Genomic DNA, 16,093 nt, shown 5'->3' with positions numbered 1-16,093 from the left:
ATAGAAAAACACCAGCAGAATCACACCATGGGTTACTACTGTTTATTTCTGAGGGAAATGTGTTCATGTTGGGGAGACAGAGAGCAGGGTATAAAGAAGTACTTCCACAGTTTATTCAGTGTATTTCTTTATAAAGTGTCTGTATAAATTATCACCCAAACAAAGAACATTTAAAAAGTAGACATGGCTGCTATTTAATTACAATAGGACAATAGACATAAACCGGAACTGTTTTGGGCAAACAGGGACATATGATCACTGTATCTATAGTGAGAATATATTCAAGACTTAATTGTTTAATTTTAAAAAGCAGTGATACTTTGCTAACCTCTTTTGTCTAGTGTTGGAATTAGCAAACCACTTGTGGCTGGAATTTTTTAATTATAAGAAACATGAGTTATATGGCCTCTTTGTATTTACGTATGAGACTACAAGGTAATCCTTTCCCTGTGGCTTAAAAAACACTATTTTTACCTTGGTAAACAGAACTCTGCACAAAGCACCCAGGGTTTTCTGGAGAGAAAGGCCTGAGGCTCCTCTCCCATCTCCTCTAGACACAACCTTAGAAGTCACCAATTGCAGACTATTGGGGATAGCACTGGTAGAGAGCCATAGGCAGGAAAGGAGACCAAGATGTCCAAACAGGAACTCATCCTGAGGAAAGGGGGTCATAGGATGATGACCGAAACTCAAGGCAAGATTATCCACAGGTCTGGCTCTAGTGTAGGTAGTAACTGAAGCCATTAGCTTTTCTGCAGTTTCATGCTTTGGGACTGAGAGCTGAGCAGGTGAGAGTGAACTAATAGAGCTGTAGCTCCCTTTCTCCACTGTGTTTTGAAGTATAACTGACCATCCTGGACTGGGATCCTTGGGCAATGAAAGGGGGTGGGGAAATGCCTAGGAGAGAGAAAATGGACGTCCTGCTAATAAGGGCATGTGGGGTCGTAAGCACTGAATTTACATCTTGAACATGTCAAACGGCTCATACAGATTCTAAAAATGACCAACCAACCACACGTCACCTCCTGCTAACCTGCCGTGATCCCGTTAGTTAGGCACTAAGAAAACATTAAGGAAGAGTCTCAGGAGATGGACCAGGGAGAGCAAGGACTTTTAGGCAAAGAAAACAGGAGTAAGCAGGGGGGGAGAGCTGGTGTTGGGGTGTACTTTACTCACGAGGCTGACGTGCATTCCAGTGTGTGTACCGCACTGGCTCGGACTTTGACCCTGCTGTCTTCCAGGTGTATTCTCCTGTCTCATTTTGGTCTTGGAGAGCTATCCAAAAATAACTGTCTTTCTCTTTTACCACACTACTGATCAAACTGGTAATAAAAGCCTGTTCAAACCTTAATAAAGGAAATAGGAAATGGTTATATTAAGTTTCTGGACAATAAGAAAAAATCTTAAAGCATAATGATGTGCACAAAATCATACCAGAGTAAGCATTGCTTGTTAATTATTTAGAACATGGTACAGAAAAATACCTGAAGTCCCTACAGGTTTTAAATGATCATGACTTAAAAATGCCAGTGTCAGTGTGATTCCCAGAAATATATAGGTGAGGCATATTAGGCTCTGAGTGGTGGGGCTTAATTCTTGCAAGGAATAAACTCCAGTTCCAATTATGGAGTGTAGGTAGTTAAGGTCACAGAGCCAGCAATACATTTCTTGGAGCAATACATGCCCAATTTTGTAATTAGGCCACACACAATGACATCACACGCCTGGGGTGGGGGGCTGGCAGGTATAAGTGGTGGGTGGGAAGATGTTTTGCTTTTCTGCTTTGGCATCTACCAACATGGAGCTAACATTCACGCACTCACCCATACTAGTTGTGTCAACTGAAGTATAGACCCCAGCAAACACATGTTCTCAATCTTAACCCACATTCCTGTGACTATGAACCACTGCAAATAGTACCTTTTGTAGAATCTACTTTTTAGTTAAGGTGCAGCCAACGGAATCAGGGTGGGTCTTAACCCATATTATTGGAGGCCTTTACAGAGAAGAAACCAGTGGCCAAGAGTCAAAGAAAACCATGCGAGGAGCAGGAAGCCGGAAGCAGAAATAGAAGCCAGCAGAAACCAGAAGGCAGACACAAGGAGATGGAGAAGAGAGTGCCATGAGAAGAGAGGCAGAGAACTAAGTCAAGGACCCCAAGAGCCAGGAAGCAGCAGACTTTGGAGAGAAAGCGTTGCCTTGATGATGCCTTGATATTGGACTTCCAGACCCAATAAATTCCTGTTGTCAAGCTAGCTCATTGTGTGTTTGTCACTGCAGCCTAGCAAACTAAGATACTTGCCTTGTAAAAAGGAATGGGGATTGGAGTAGCAATTTTGTGTCTCCCAAATCAGTTTGTTCACAGACACAGGGAATCTCTGGCTTACTCAAATGTGCATTTTTTTACAGAGATAAATTTAAAAACCCTAGGAACTAAACCAAGGAAATAGAACCATTAATATGTTTCCCAAACAGCTGACTGAGTAATTATCAGTGCCACTGTTTCCTTTAAAAAACACGAATGAATTGAAAGCTAAATCTAGAAAACTATATGCTTCTATATGAATACCTTATAAAAAACATATCTGAAAAGATTTAACTACTGCTGAAATTTTAAGCTAAGTTAGAAACTATCTTGAGAAATTTGTTTTCAGAACAAGTAAAGCTTAGAAGGAGCAAATCACGAACAACAGTGACTCTAGCCAGACAGGCTGAGTCACTGGGAAAGGAGAGGCCTGATGAAATTACCTACGAAACCTAAGGAGAAAGAAAATTAGAATTTAAAAAAAAATCCAAAATATTGGAATTTTTTTATTACTATGCAGCCTTACCTTGCTAAGGAAAGCAAAAGCACTGGGGTCAATCAAGAATAGAGAGGTCTTGAAGGTAAGAGGGAAGGAAAAGAGAAAAGAGCAAAACTGAAGTAAGCTTTGTAACCGTCTTAGGAACATTTTAAACGTTTAGTGATCATAAACATCTGGGGGTGCTTTTCAAAGCATAGAGAGTTCTACCATGCTTTAATAAATATTCTCTGCAGATACTCTCTTAATAATCTAAATAGCATGCATCTGAAATTAGGAAAGTTCTTCACTAACCAGATTGCAGTGATGGCAGAACCTCCCGTAAATGTGCTTCAAAAGGAGACAGTTTTTGAATATTGTTTCTTGCAAAATAGTAGAAGAGAGATATAGACTCAGGAAATATACTTTATATATACACAGGAAACAAAATTAGAAAAGCAAATTCCAAACTGTTAACTGTGGTACATTTAGGGAGGTGAGTGAGACTGGTCAGGAGGAGGAAGGAGTGGAGGCGAAGGGGCACTTTCCCATTTTATTCTATATTCTTCTCACTTGCTTGAATTTGGACCCATGAGAATGCTTATGTGAAATTTTAAAGAGAATAACTAATTTTTTTTTTTAAAGAAAGTTAAATGTGAAAGTGCTAGAAGGATGTGGTAGTTGCAAAGAAAATGGCAGAGCTATAAAAATACTTGAAAATAACACACGTGTAAACCTAAGAGAAAATGAAATATAGTAGGATTTTTCATTTTTGGTAAAATTCACAAAATCAAATGTCATATTAATTGTTTTGTAACAAATATTCCATGGCTGACTAATGCAAGATTTAGATCTCGATGCATTATTTTAGACAGTTATCAATGGTAACTTTGGAACTCAAATTTTGCATTCATGCTCTGTCTGGAAGGAAAGTGGTTTGCTCACACCAGTTAGCAAGCAAGTAGAATTCTGCTATTCAACAGAAAAAGTCTGTTTTCCTTCCACTCTGTATTTCACAAAGTGTTAAAAGTCCTTGACCAGGAGCAGTTGCCGGCTAACAAAAGAAATAAGTAATTTGTAGCAGGTGGTTCTAATTGTGCCCATCAAACCTGTCACTCCACTGTGCAGAAGAGTGGAAAATCAATTAGTGACTACAAGCTTGGGTACTGGTGAGTGAAAAGAGTGTCTTAACTCAAACCGGAAATCAGTAATGGAAGAAAATGATCACCAGGGCATCTGGTGGACACTCCTGGATCAGAAGAGACTTCTGTCTACTGCCCAATCTTCTCAGCCAAAAGATGCTATTGAAAAATATTTGAATATTTGCTCTTAAACATGTACTGTCATTCAAAGAGCAGGGGAGTGTAGACCCTTGTTTCGCACAAATGATGGGGTCAAAATGAGGGAAACAAGAGCTTGGGGCCGTTCCTTTCCTCAACTCTCAACTCCCCCATTGAAGTCACGTTTGCAGAGTAATATACATAGGAGCTGATTAACTCCGAGGATGCCTTGTTAGGGCTTAGAGGTGGTGCCGTGGGCCTTGGTTAAGAACTGGGTAGCACGGTAACCTGCACAAGGAAACCCAGATGGGCCCAGGAGGTTCAGGATGGGATGAAATCAGACTTAACTGTGCCCTAGTTCTGTTTTAGAGTTGGTCCAGCATTAATATTGGCGACTGAATACAGGTTATCAAAGAAGAAATTTAAAGTATTAACAACATACTCTTGTATCTGGTGTTGGAAAATGAAACATAGTTTTTAAAAATTTTTATTTTTCAGTCAACTTCTATTCTTTCTATGAGGCATGCAAAAGGTTCCTGGAATATGAAGCAGTTTAGCTCTTACAGATTTCTGCCTTACCTTGGGTCACTTTGGCACTTCCATAATCTTACTGTGAGCTTATTCATTTATTGTGTTATTTGTTCTTCACTTGTTTCACATATCTACCTTCTAGCTCTTTAGCTGTCAGACTACAAAAGGCACTTGGACAATGACACCAGGACTTTCATTTCTTTTGTACAGCATGTCAGTGTTCAAGATGGGGCCTCTTACAAAACAGGCATTCAATAAATAATTTTCTAATAAACTCTTGACTATTAATTTTTGTGTGGTCAGATAACATATGAAAGTAATGAACACAGTGCTGGGTATGTGACAGGTACTCAAATATTAAACAAAAAAAAAGAAAGAATAAGACATAAAAACAGGTGAAACAATTAGACTTTGTTTCTTCAGTGAAAAGCATAATTAAAGTATACTGAACAAAAAGGCATAGCTTCTTTGGCCAGGCTTCTGAATACAGTCCAGTGATGACCCACTCACTGGGGGCTTTGTGTTGTTTGTGTGGGCTACCCAAGGTGAGAGGCCAAGGGCTTCCTGCTTCTTGGTGGCAACACCCCGGAAGAAGGGGAGAGAAAAAAGCAACGCTGAGACGCAGCAAAGGTGGTGTGTCCTGAAGCAAGAGTCTCCTGGGCATAAAATATTTCCCCAGGTGATTTCTTCTGCCAAGCGCTGTCACTCGGTTCCTCCAAATGATGCACAGGAATGCGTCATTTGGAGGAAAGAGTGGGAAAGAAGGCAGGAAGGTAGGAAAGAGGAAGGAAGTAGTGGTGACTTTGCATGTTGCCTTCCTATGTAGGGAGAGCAGAGAACACACACCGAGTTCCTCCGACAGATTTGACTTCCATGGGCAGGGACTCTAGATGAAACTAACTGACACTCAGTGTGTATTTTTAAAGACAGTGACCTAGGCCAAAAGTAAATGGCTTGCTTTGAAGATCTAGTTTCCCATGGAACTCCTGAGAAGTTTGGCTCTGCCTCTGTTTTCAACCCCGAGGAGTCAGTTTCTCAGCCCTCACTGTGCTTCTGGCCTCGTGCTGCTGGGGTTCCAGCTTTGAGTAGCACTGAGGTCACCCCTGTTGATGGCATTTTTATCCTCTATTACACACCTGTAGCAAGCTGGGAACTGTACCAAGCGTGAAAAGTGCACTGTTTCTCTTGGCTTCAGGAAGACACCTGTGCACAGAGAAGTCTAAACCTAAATACACGTAGAGCTAAGAAGCAATGATTACCTTCCATCTGAATACCCTCCTCATCTTAGGTATAACTCCTTTTGTTCTAAAAAGAACCCCACACACAAATCACACACGTTACATTAAAAAAGGATTGCTAAATACTTTTCTTTTCCATTACAAGCAGTTAGAAGATAAAATCTAAGCATGGCTGAATTATATTAGCACAACTGGATGGTTAATAAATCTTTATGGAAAATAGAAGTAATCTTACATTTTACTCTTGGTTACTCAAAAATCAATTTAGCAAGAGCACTGTTATGATTTAAATTTACCTCAATAAATAATTTAATACTCTAATGTACAACTTTTGATTTTGACAAATTACTGATTATATTTAGATCTTATCATTCCAAGAGCCTTCACGTCAAACACAGTCATGTCTCTGTTAGAAAATTTTTTATTTTACCTGTTTGTAACAGTTGCAAGTGCAGGAGGACAGTAATAACCATTGGAAGCATGGTCAAAATTTCTAAGGACTGGGTCAATTTTATAACAGAATCCACCATGTCTCTCCCATCCCTTAAAAAAGGCAAAATGAAATTAAAGACAAAATTTGAATTAGTTAAATAGCAAAGTATCTTTTTTCGTATTATCATTAACTACTTACCTAGCTTTCTTCTCTAGCCCATTAAAACATGAATTTTTGTCTCCATAGCTTCACAATTATTCTACCTGGTAAAGCCAATAGCTACAGCCACTTCTATATTTATTTAATTACCTTAAAACCTATTAAAAGCAAATGAAAATAGGGCAGTGGATGTGGCTCAAGCAATTGGGCTCCCATCTACCACATGTGAGGTCCAGGGATTGATTCCTGGGGTCTCCTGGTGAAGGCAAGCTGGCCTGTGTGGAGAGTTGGCCCATGCAGAGTGCTGGCCCATGCGGTGAAGTGGCCTGAGCAGAGAGCTGGCACAGCAAGATGCTGCAACACAAAGAGACATAGAGGAGAGAGAATAAGAGTTGCGGCAGACCAGCGAGCTGAGGTGGCACAAGAGATTCCCCTGATCATGCCGCCTAAAGAGAAGACAGGCAGACACAGAAGAAAGCACAGCAAATGGACACAGAGAGCAAATAATAGGGGAGGGGGGGAATAAATAAATCTTAAAAAAAAAAAAGCAAATGAAAATAAAGGGGCACCCACTCAAGAACTCTTTCTTGCATACATGCACATGCACGTTTGCACACACGCACACACACACGCACTACAGACTTATAGAATTTCATACAAATAGTCACTACCGGAAGGCAGAAATAAAGAGTATTGGCTCTGGAGTGAGAAAGCCTGGGTTTGAGTCCTGTCTCAGCCACTGTGTGACTTTATTTAATCTCATAATGTCTTAGTTTTCTCAACTGTAAAATGGGGATAATAGTAGTTTTCATTGGGTTGTTCTGAGAATCAAAGGGAGATAATACAAGCAGAGACCTTGGCATAGGGCCCGGGACTCAGTGGTGAGCAAAGGACATCTGGATAATACTGCATCTAGACAATACAGTATACTATTTTGAACTTTTTTTCAGTGATTATTTCATGGAATTCGCTGAGAGTCAGTGAGATGAGGACTTGGATAAAGTCATAAACTAGTCAGCTGGGCCAGGAACCCGATTCTGGTGTAATCCAGGATGGTCTCAGCTGGATCATAATGCTTCCCAACAGAGAAGGGCCAACATATATTTATTTTGTAAAGATTATTCCTAAATTAACTGGATGGCCTTTTAGACAGAAAAAAGAAAGCTTTGGCACTCAGGCAAAATTGACAAGGCTGTAGATCCATGACTCAGCCCTGAGAGCAAAGGAGAGTGATTCTATTCTTTAAAAGCATATGGTGCAGGAGACATGCATTCACTACTCTTCTATATTTCAATTATTTTTGTTTTCTCTTCTGATTCTATAAAGTCACATCACTTATAGCTAAATATTTTTACTTATTCAGCAGTTTTAAAATACTTGTCACTTTGTGTCCTAGCAATACTTGCCAGTTTTTGATCAGATATAAAATGATTTATAGTGTATTTCTTGGAAGAGGTCTTGGTGTTGGAGTAAATAAAAAACAATGAGCTTTTTTCTAGAAATCAGCTATTTTAGTTCAAAACACACTAAATGAGGCATGGATCACAGGCACTCACGCATCCAGACAACCAGCATCTTATGCTCTGAACTCCCTTTTATTTCTACTCTCTGCCTGCTCCAGGTGGAGTAACTGACAGCTCGAGTCTTGGGCTACTCAGGTTACTCTGGGTGGGGTCAGGGAGGTGATGTGGCTTTTTTTTTTTTAGGTGGTACCAGGGATTGAACCCAAGACCTCATACATGGGAAGCAGGCGCTCAAACCACTGAGCTACATCTGCTCCTGTGACGTGACTTTTGTACTTGGAAGGACAAACTGACAATTTGATCTTTCTGACAAATTATTCCCTCTTCATTAGTGGTTTTTAGATCACAGACTACTTAGCAAAACAAAAATTCCAAGAACTGAACAGGCTTAATAACGAGGGTGGGCAGAGATACAGCCTACTAATAACCAGAAAAACTAAAACTCTTTACTATATACTTTGTCTACATAGCCATACAATGAAAGTGGGAAGAAAGATTGATTGTATTGATTAATATCCTTTGTACACTAGGTGCCATTTCATTTTTAAATGAAATAGTGATGATGACAACACTGAAGCAATTTCTCATATTGTCTAATCCTGAAAAATGACTCAGGGAAAAAAATAAACTTTGCTTTTTTTTTGACTTGGAAATTATTAAGACTGATTTCGTAAGATTTTGCATTTGCAGTCTATTTAAAGAATTGCACTGAAGCAAATGGCTAAAAGAAAGGAACCTTTTGAAACTATATTCATAAACTGATGCAAACTGAAATTAATGGGAATTTTACCATAATGCTAGAACTGTCTCTGAAGTCAGTACAGAGTTTAAATACTGATAATGCTGGTCTGAAAAGGGAAACAGTAACAAAAGTTTGAACACATCAGTCCTACTTCTGTTGTGTAAGAAGTTAATTGCCTTTTCAACAAAAATAAAACATATTAAGTTGCCTTGAAAGCCACAAAAAAGACTATTTTCAATATTTCTGATCAGAGATTAAGAAAGTGACATGCTAAAACAAATTCATAAATTGTAGCCATAAGATACAATGTTTGGTGACATGTGAACTATGGTACATATATTTGTACAGTTACAGTATGAAGAATAGCTCGTATTTACACATTGATTAATGAACGAAATGCAGTTCCTGGAGAGATGGGTCATGGTTTGGTTAGAACATAAATAACTGGATTAGAAGAGAAATAATTAATCGGTACAGAATTTCTGTTTGGGGTAAAGGACAAATTTTGGTAATGATGGTAGAATATTGTGAATGTAACTAACATGACTGATTACATATCTGAATGTGGTTAAAAGGGGGAATTTTAGGTTTATATATGTTACTAGAATGAAAATTTCAAAAAATTTCAACAACTTAGGACTGTACAATACAAAAAATTAGTGGTAATGTAAACTAAGTTAATAGTACAATTATACTTTTTACTCATTAATTGTAACAAAAGTACCACATTAATGCAAAATATTAATAATGGGGATGGGTGTATGGGAATTAGATATTTTCTGCATGATTTTTCAGTAAACCTACAACTTCTCTAATAAAAAATAATTTTAAAAAAACCCACAACAGTTGCATAAAAACCAGGTTTAGAGGGGCTTTGGGAAGATGGCAGAGTAGGTAGCTCCAGGGCTCAGTCCATCCACCAAAATAACTATTAAATAGACAGGAATATCTGAAACAATTATTTTGAAACTCTGGAGGCCAGAAGAACACTGTACAGCATCTAAGGAAGAGCAGGAGGAAGAGGCTGATAAATTCCATAAAGAAGAATAAATTGCTCTCTCCACACAATGGTTCTTGGCACCCATCCCCCACTCTTGTCCAGCCCCTGGCTAGCTTGCTGGTGGAAAGATGCTCAACATCATTAGCCATCAGGGAAATACAAATCAAAACCATAATGAGATACCATTTCATACTCATTAGAATGGCTGCTAGTAAAAAAACGGAAAAGAACAAAGTGTTGGAGAGGATACAGAGAAATAAGAACACTCATTCATTGCCGATGAGAATGTGAAATGGTGCAGCTGCCTTGGGAGATAGTTTGGTGGTTCCTCAGAAGGAAGTATAGAAACACCATAGATGAACCAGCAATTCCACTACTCGGTATGTACCTAGAAGAACCGAAAGCAGGGACTTGAACAGATATGTGCACATCAATTTTCTCAGTAGCATTATTTACAACTGCCAAATGATGAAAGCAACCCATCAGTTGAAGAATGGATAAATAAAATGTGGTGTACGCATACAATGGAATATTATTCAGCCATAGAAAGTAATGAAGTCCTGATACATGTGACAACATGGATGAATCTGGAAGATCTCATGCTGAGTGAAATAAGCCAAACGCAAAAGAACCAATACTCGCTGATTTGAAACAGAATAAGCAAACTCATAGACAGAATCTAGAATATAGGTTACTACCAGGGGACAGGGTGGGGAAAAGGAATGGGAAATTTAGGCTTAAAATACACAGGGTTCCTATTTGGAATTATGGTAATATTTTGGTAATGGATGGTGATAATGGTAGCACAACATTGTGAATGCTATTTTTTTTTGAGATTGTATTTATTTATTTTCCCCCACTTCCCCTCCTCCCACCCTGCTGTTTTTGCTGTCTGTGTTGTCTTCTTTTCTCATTTTCTCCCCTCTAGGATTCCCCAGGATTCGATCCTAGAGACCTCTGATGGGGAGAGAGGTTCCCTGTCAATTGTGCCACCTTAGTTCCTGGTTTCTGCTGTGCTTCACCTTGACTCTCCCCTTGTCTCTCTTTTGATGCATCATCATCTTTCTGCATGACTCACTTGTGTGGGGCACTGGCTCACCATGCAGGCACTCATGCAGGCACTGGCTCACTGCGCAGGCATTCTTTCTCTTCTTTTTTACCAGGAGACCCCAGGGATCAAACCCAGGTCCTCCCATATGGTAGGTGGAAGCTTTATCAGTTGAGCCATATCCGCTTCCTGTGAATGCTATTAACAGCACTGAAATATATATCTTTATGTGATTAAAAGGGGAAACCTAGATGGTATATATGGCAACACAATAAAAATTTTTAAAAAGCCTTGTAACTACACTACACACACAGTAAAACCTAAGTTAAAGCATGGACTTTAATTAATAGTACAACTACAAAAATGTGCTATCATTGATTGTAACAAATGTTCCACACCAAAACAAGGTGTTGGTGGTGGGGTGGTGTATGGGAAACCTGTATTTTTATGAATGATTATTCTGTAAACTTACAACTTCTCTAATTAAAAAAAAACAGGTTTGGGAAATTTTTGAAACTCATACAGCATAAACATTTCCAATGGTTTAAATCTAGATCCTTTAGTGTCTGTGTGTGAGTGACAGTGAGGGCAAATGTGAGTGTACATGTGCTGAGGATACTGACAGGTAGATTTCACTTAACTTTATTGCAGGATATTGAATGTATTTGGGAAAATTTAAAATAGCTAACAATTTTATACATAAATGTAAACTTAATGTATTAAGTATTTTTATTACTTACAATACTTAGAATATTTTATTATTTAAAATACTCAGCAAAACATTTTTATTATCCTCCCAAATAATAAACATATTGCAAAAAGATGAATGTCTTTCCATTATTGTATTCTATTCAAATATTTAAGTTTAAGAAAGTGAAAAGGAAGGCAAGGCTCTCAGTACAGAAGCTCACTCTGATTCGAAGGAGTGCATTATTTTTCACTCTGACATCACATTTGAAAACTACAAAAACCATGTGTGAAACAGGGTATTTCTTGTACAGACTGTATAACAAGAACGTTTAAATTTTTATATAAAAAGAAAGGTAAGTCTTAGGTTCAAGTAACTGCTAAGATAATGATCCGTAAGAGTAGCTTTCCCAGAGATGTATATCATTCCTGAGACTCTAGCTGATAATTATTTGGTTTGTTAAAAATAGCCAATACTCACAGAGAAGAAAAGGAGGAGGGAAGGAGGCAGAGGGGGGGAGCCATCCACTCTAAACTGATGATGGCTAAATTGTTGTAGGGATGCAAAGTCCCTGTACAAAACTTGCAATGTTGCAAGCACTTACCTCCAGACAGCCTGATTCAGCGTGAGAAAGGACATGACCTGGTGTTTTACAAATGTAAAAATGTGTTTCTTCACAATTTTTAACTTTCCAATGTCCCTCCTATGGGAGAAAATGTTACAAGATCAACGAACACACTCCATTATTGATGCTGATGGGTGGTACCAATTATTATGAATAAAAATATGATTAATAACATGGGGTAATATCTTGGGACCTGGGCCACCATGGGAAAGGGGAGGCAGCTCCTGCTCTCTTCCCAAGGCATGCAAACCTGGATTTAGTGGGCAAGAGGGGAGGAGCAACTGATGTCTCCTGATTGACTGCTATGGGCCAGACATCATAACAGGTGATTTTCATGTTAATTCTCAATGTTCCTGTGAGATTTGCATTATTATTCCCATTTTAAAAATTAGATTTAAAATCTTACACAAGGTCCGTAGTCAGTAAAAACTGGAGCTACGGTTTATACCAAAATCAGCCTGCCTTTCCATTAAGTTGCTCTCAATTTTTCTCTTAAAATGATGGACTAGACCAATGTTTCTAAGCCTTTGGTGGGATCAAAATCTCCTGGAGGGGTGACTAAAATACAGATACCTGGGCCCTGTGGCAAGAGTTTCTCATTCAGTAGGTCTGGTGGGACCAGATGTTGTATTTCTAACATGCTTTCAGATGATGTCGAAGCTGCTGCCACCCAGCTCACCAAGTGAGAACGTGGCTTCCTCTCCTCAACCACTTCTAAGTGTTAAACTGAATGCTTTGCTGCTCTCGTTTATAAACTAGACACTGAGAAATGTCTGGAAACTACCACGAATCACCCTAGATAAGCTCCATAGCTGAAGTCCATGTTCAAGGCCCAGCTGCCTCCTTCCCCACGACTTCTCCACAGCGCCCCCACCTCTTTCCTCTTCATCGGGTAGGCAGAGACCTTCACACCTTCTCCCAGTCCTACCAAAGGCTCCTCCCAGGTCCTTCATTATTAATGAGATGCAATAACTGCTAGAGGATGAAGAGGTTATTCTCCCAAAGGATTTTTTATTTTACCACAAATCAGAACCTTAGGCTAAAACAAGATTCCGCTTCCAGGTGGTATCTCAGGCATCTAGGACTTGAGAGGAATTTGGAGCTTTCCCATTATCTTCAGAAACATCCTGTGTTCGGGATAGGGGCTGACCCTTCATCTATCAGGGCAGCCTTGCATCCCTTGCCCACGGAGTTTCCCAGCAAACTGTCCAGTTTCTAGGATAGTGGCAGGCACACTGTAGATGCTCAGTAACTGTTGAATGGGTGGATGAATGAATAAATGAAGTAGTTTCTTAGGCTCTCATATTCAAATTTTTGTGTCAACCATGATTAAGTAACTTGTTAATTATAATAATTACATTCATATTAAGTTCTGCCTCATGGAAATAAATGTTAATTTTTGAGTATCTACCATTTAAGGAGCTTCTAAGCTGCCAAAAACGGGCCCACAAAAAATACTTAAGCAGCATTCTCCTGACACATTCAGACATATTAATACCTTTCCTCACTCTCTTAAAAATAATCTCACTGTCCAAATGTTGGCTCCTGTTCTGTAAACATGCTAAATGAAACACCCACGTCTGTCAGGTGAAAGGAGAGAAAGTCAGTAGGTAATTAAGGTCATCTCAATCATATCAAAACCAATAAAGCCTCGAAGAGCGCAGGATAACCTGTGGTGGATTTTCGCAGGGTCAGACCCAAGAGGGCCATCCGGAGGGGTCATCAATTGCCTGTCCTTGAACATGACCCTGAGACGTGCCCGAGCACATGCCCACAGCTCCCTTCAAAGATAAAGGAAGGACGTGTGCCAGAAAAATCTCAGACACCCGTGATGCTTGGTTGGCACAGTTACTTTTCCAGGCTACTGAGAAACATTTAATAAACTGCTCCTCAGGGGAACTCGACATGGTATCCCGCCCGGTGGCTGGAAAGAGCGAGGCTACGCCACTCACCCAGGCCCCTCCCTAAGCCCGGGGAGGGCGTTCTGGTTCAACAGTTATCTGATCAAAGAGGTTAAGTCTGCTTAAACATATAATAAACCGTTCAAATGGTTTGGGATTAAACTAATTCTGTATAATCAGATGCTTTACATAAATGAGAGCCTGGGACAAAGGGATAATTATGATGTGAAGGTCACTGAGACCGTCACATTCTTGTGAGAAGAGCAAGAATTTCCACTGATTTTCAGAGAGGTTTGAACGGTTGAAATCCTTTTATGCTAATGAGGGAATGGCGCTTCAGGACCGTCACTCTCCAGGGTGATTTTCCAAACCGCGGTTCTCCCCCTCACCGTCACTGCGGTGGTCTGTGGCACCGCCATCCCCCCAGGTCCTCAAGCCGAAACCCTCACCCCCCACATCTCATTCAGCAAAATGTCTCTGAATCTGGCCGCTTCTCTTCACATTTACCACTTTGCCATTTTGCTTGGGAAAGTAATTCAACCCCTGGAGCAGGCGACAGGCTAGTTTCTCTGCTTGCATTGCATCCCTCTCCCATCCATTCTCCAAAAAGCAGCCACAGCGACTTTTTTTTTTTAAAGATTTATTTATTTATTTCTCTCCCCTCCCCCCGCCCCGGTTGTCTGTTCTCTGTGTCTATTTGCTGCGTCTTCTTCTTTGTCTCCTTCTGTTGTTGTCAGCAGCATGGGAATCTGTGTTTCTTTTTGTTGCATCATCTTGTTGTGTCAGCTCTCCATGTGGGTGGCACCATTTTAGGCAGGCTGAACTTCTTTCGCACTGGGTGGCTCTCTTTACGGGGCGCACTCCTTGCGCGTGGGGATCCCCTACGCGGGGACACCCCTGCGTGGCAGGGCACTCCTTGCGCACATCAGCACTGCGCATGGGCCAGCTCCACATGAGTCAAGGAGGCCCAGGGTTTGAACCGTGGACCTCCCATGTGGTAGATGGACGCTCTAACCACTGGGCCAAGTCCACTTCCCAATACAGCTACTTTTTAAAGTGTAAAGCAGATCATGCCATCTGTCTCCTCACTAGGCTCCCACGCCAAGGCCTATGTGCCCAGTGTTCCTGCAGTCCTGTCCCTCTCCTACCATCTTCTCATTATTCATGCTCTCAGGCCACACTGGTTTCTCATTCAGGTATCAAACAAGGCAAACCTTGGCCTACCTCTGGGCCTTTCCAATGTTCTTCTCCAAGCTTCTAAAGAGACTGGATACTTCTCTTTCTCTAAGCCCCAGTTTAAATACCATGTCTTCAGAGAGGCCTTCTGTGACCATCCTTTCCAAAGTAATGGCCCCGGCCTAAGTCTCTCACCATCCTGCCAACTATTTCCTCAGAGCATTCATCACAACTCGAATTGCCTTGGTCTTTCTGTGTACCTGCTTGCAGCCTGGCATAGCAGCCCAAGTCCCTTGTACAGATGCCCTCCTTACAAGTCCAGCAAAGTGAGCACTGAACAAATGAATACACTTACAGATTGTTCTGCTGAGACACATAGCTGGCTTCTGTTTGGAAAAATTTGGGGCTCCAACGTGTGCCAATTAGTAAAGGTGACTGAGGAGCCATTAGACCATTCAAAGAAAACTGGAATCTTACTGCTGCTCAAACCAATCCATGTTTCTGAGGCATTTTCTGTAAGAGAGAAATGTAAATTACCCACAGGAATCCTATTACCTACCTGCAAAGGAGATAAAGCACTGGAATTGTTACCAAAATATACCATTGTGAATGTGATTTCTTTATTTCTTCACGGAATGAAACCTGCTTAGGTTCTCAGTTTGAAATAACTGTTTAAACCTTTTTTCCCTGATAATATTCTGATCTGTGATACACGCAGGCCTGGTGAGTAAGGCAGAGTGTGAACTGAAACCAAAGCAAGAACACAGCTAAGAGAAGTCAGAGAGTTGAGACTCTAATCAGTTCCTGCTACTGGAGGGAAGGCAGATGGGAAAAGTCTGGTTTTACTTCTGCCTAGAGAAAGGAAAAATGGGAAGGACCATTGAATGAGGAAAGCACTTTCTTTTTTAAACTCTAATGACCATCTAGCTTTAAGATATGTTTTTTCTTGTCTTTTTTTTTCCCCCTCTT

At 40.3% G+C, this 16,093-nt stretch overlaps 1 protein-coding gene across 1 annotated transcript in view; it reads right to left on the bottom strand.

The window, feature by feature from the left end:
* PLA2R1 (phospholipase A2 receptor 1) overlaps positions 1 to 16,093 on the bottom strand; it is a 126,614-nt gene that overhangs the window by 64,606 nt on the left and 45,915 nt on the right. The window contains exons 8-11 of the mRNA XM_004463890.4: positions 15,480 to 15,637; positions 12,027 to 12,125; positions 6,260 to 6,372; positions 1,177 to 1,346 (exon numbers count right to left, since the gene is read on the bottom strand). Of these exons, the coding sequence (XP_004463947.3) occupies positions 1,177 to 1,346; positions 6,260 to 6,372; positions 12,027 to 12,125; positions 15,480 to 15,637 (540 nt within the window). The remainder of the gene's footprint in view (positions 1 to 1,176; positions 1,347 to 6,259; positions 6,373 to 12,026; positions 12,126 to 15,479; positions 15,638 to 16,093) is intronic.

This window comes from Dasypus novemcinctus, chromosome 7 (genome assembly GCF_030445035.2).
Source record: "Dasypus novemcinctus isolate mDasNov1 chromosome 7, mDasNov1.1.hap2, whole genome shotgun sequence".
NCBI classification, from domain to species: Eukaryota; Metazoa; Chordata; class Mammalia; order Cingulata; family Dasypodidae; genus Dasypus; species Dasypus novemcinctus.
The sequence above is the reverse complement of the archived record's forward strand: the minus strand, read 5'-3'. Positions and strand labels throughout refer to the sequence as shown.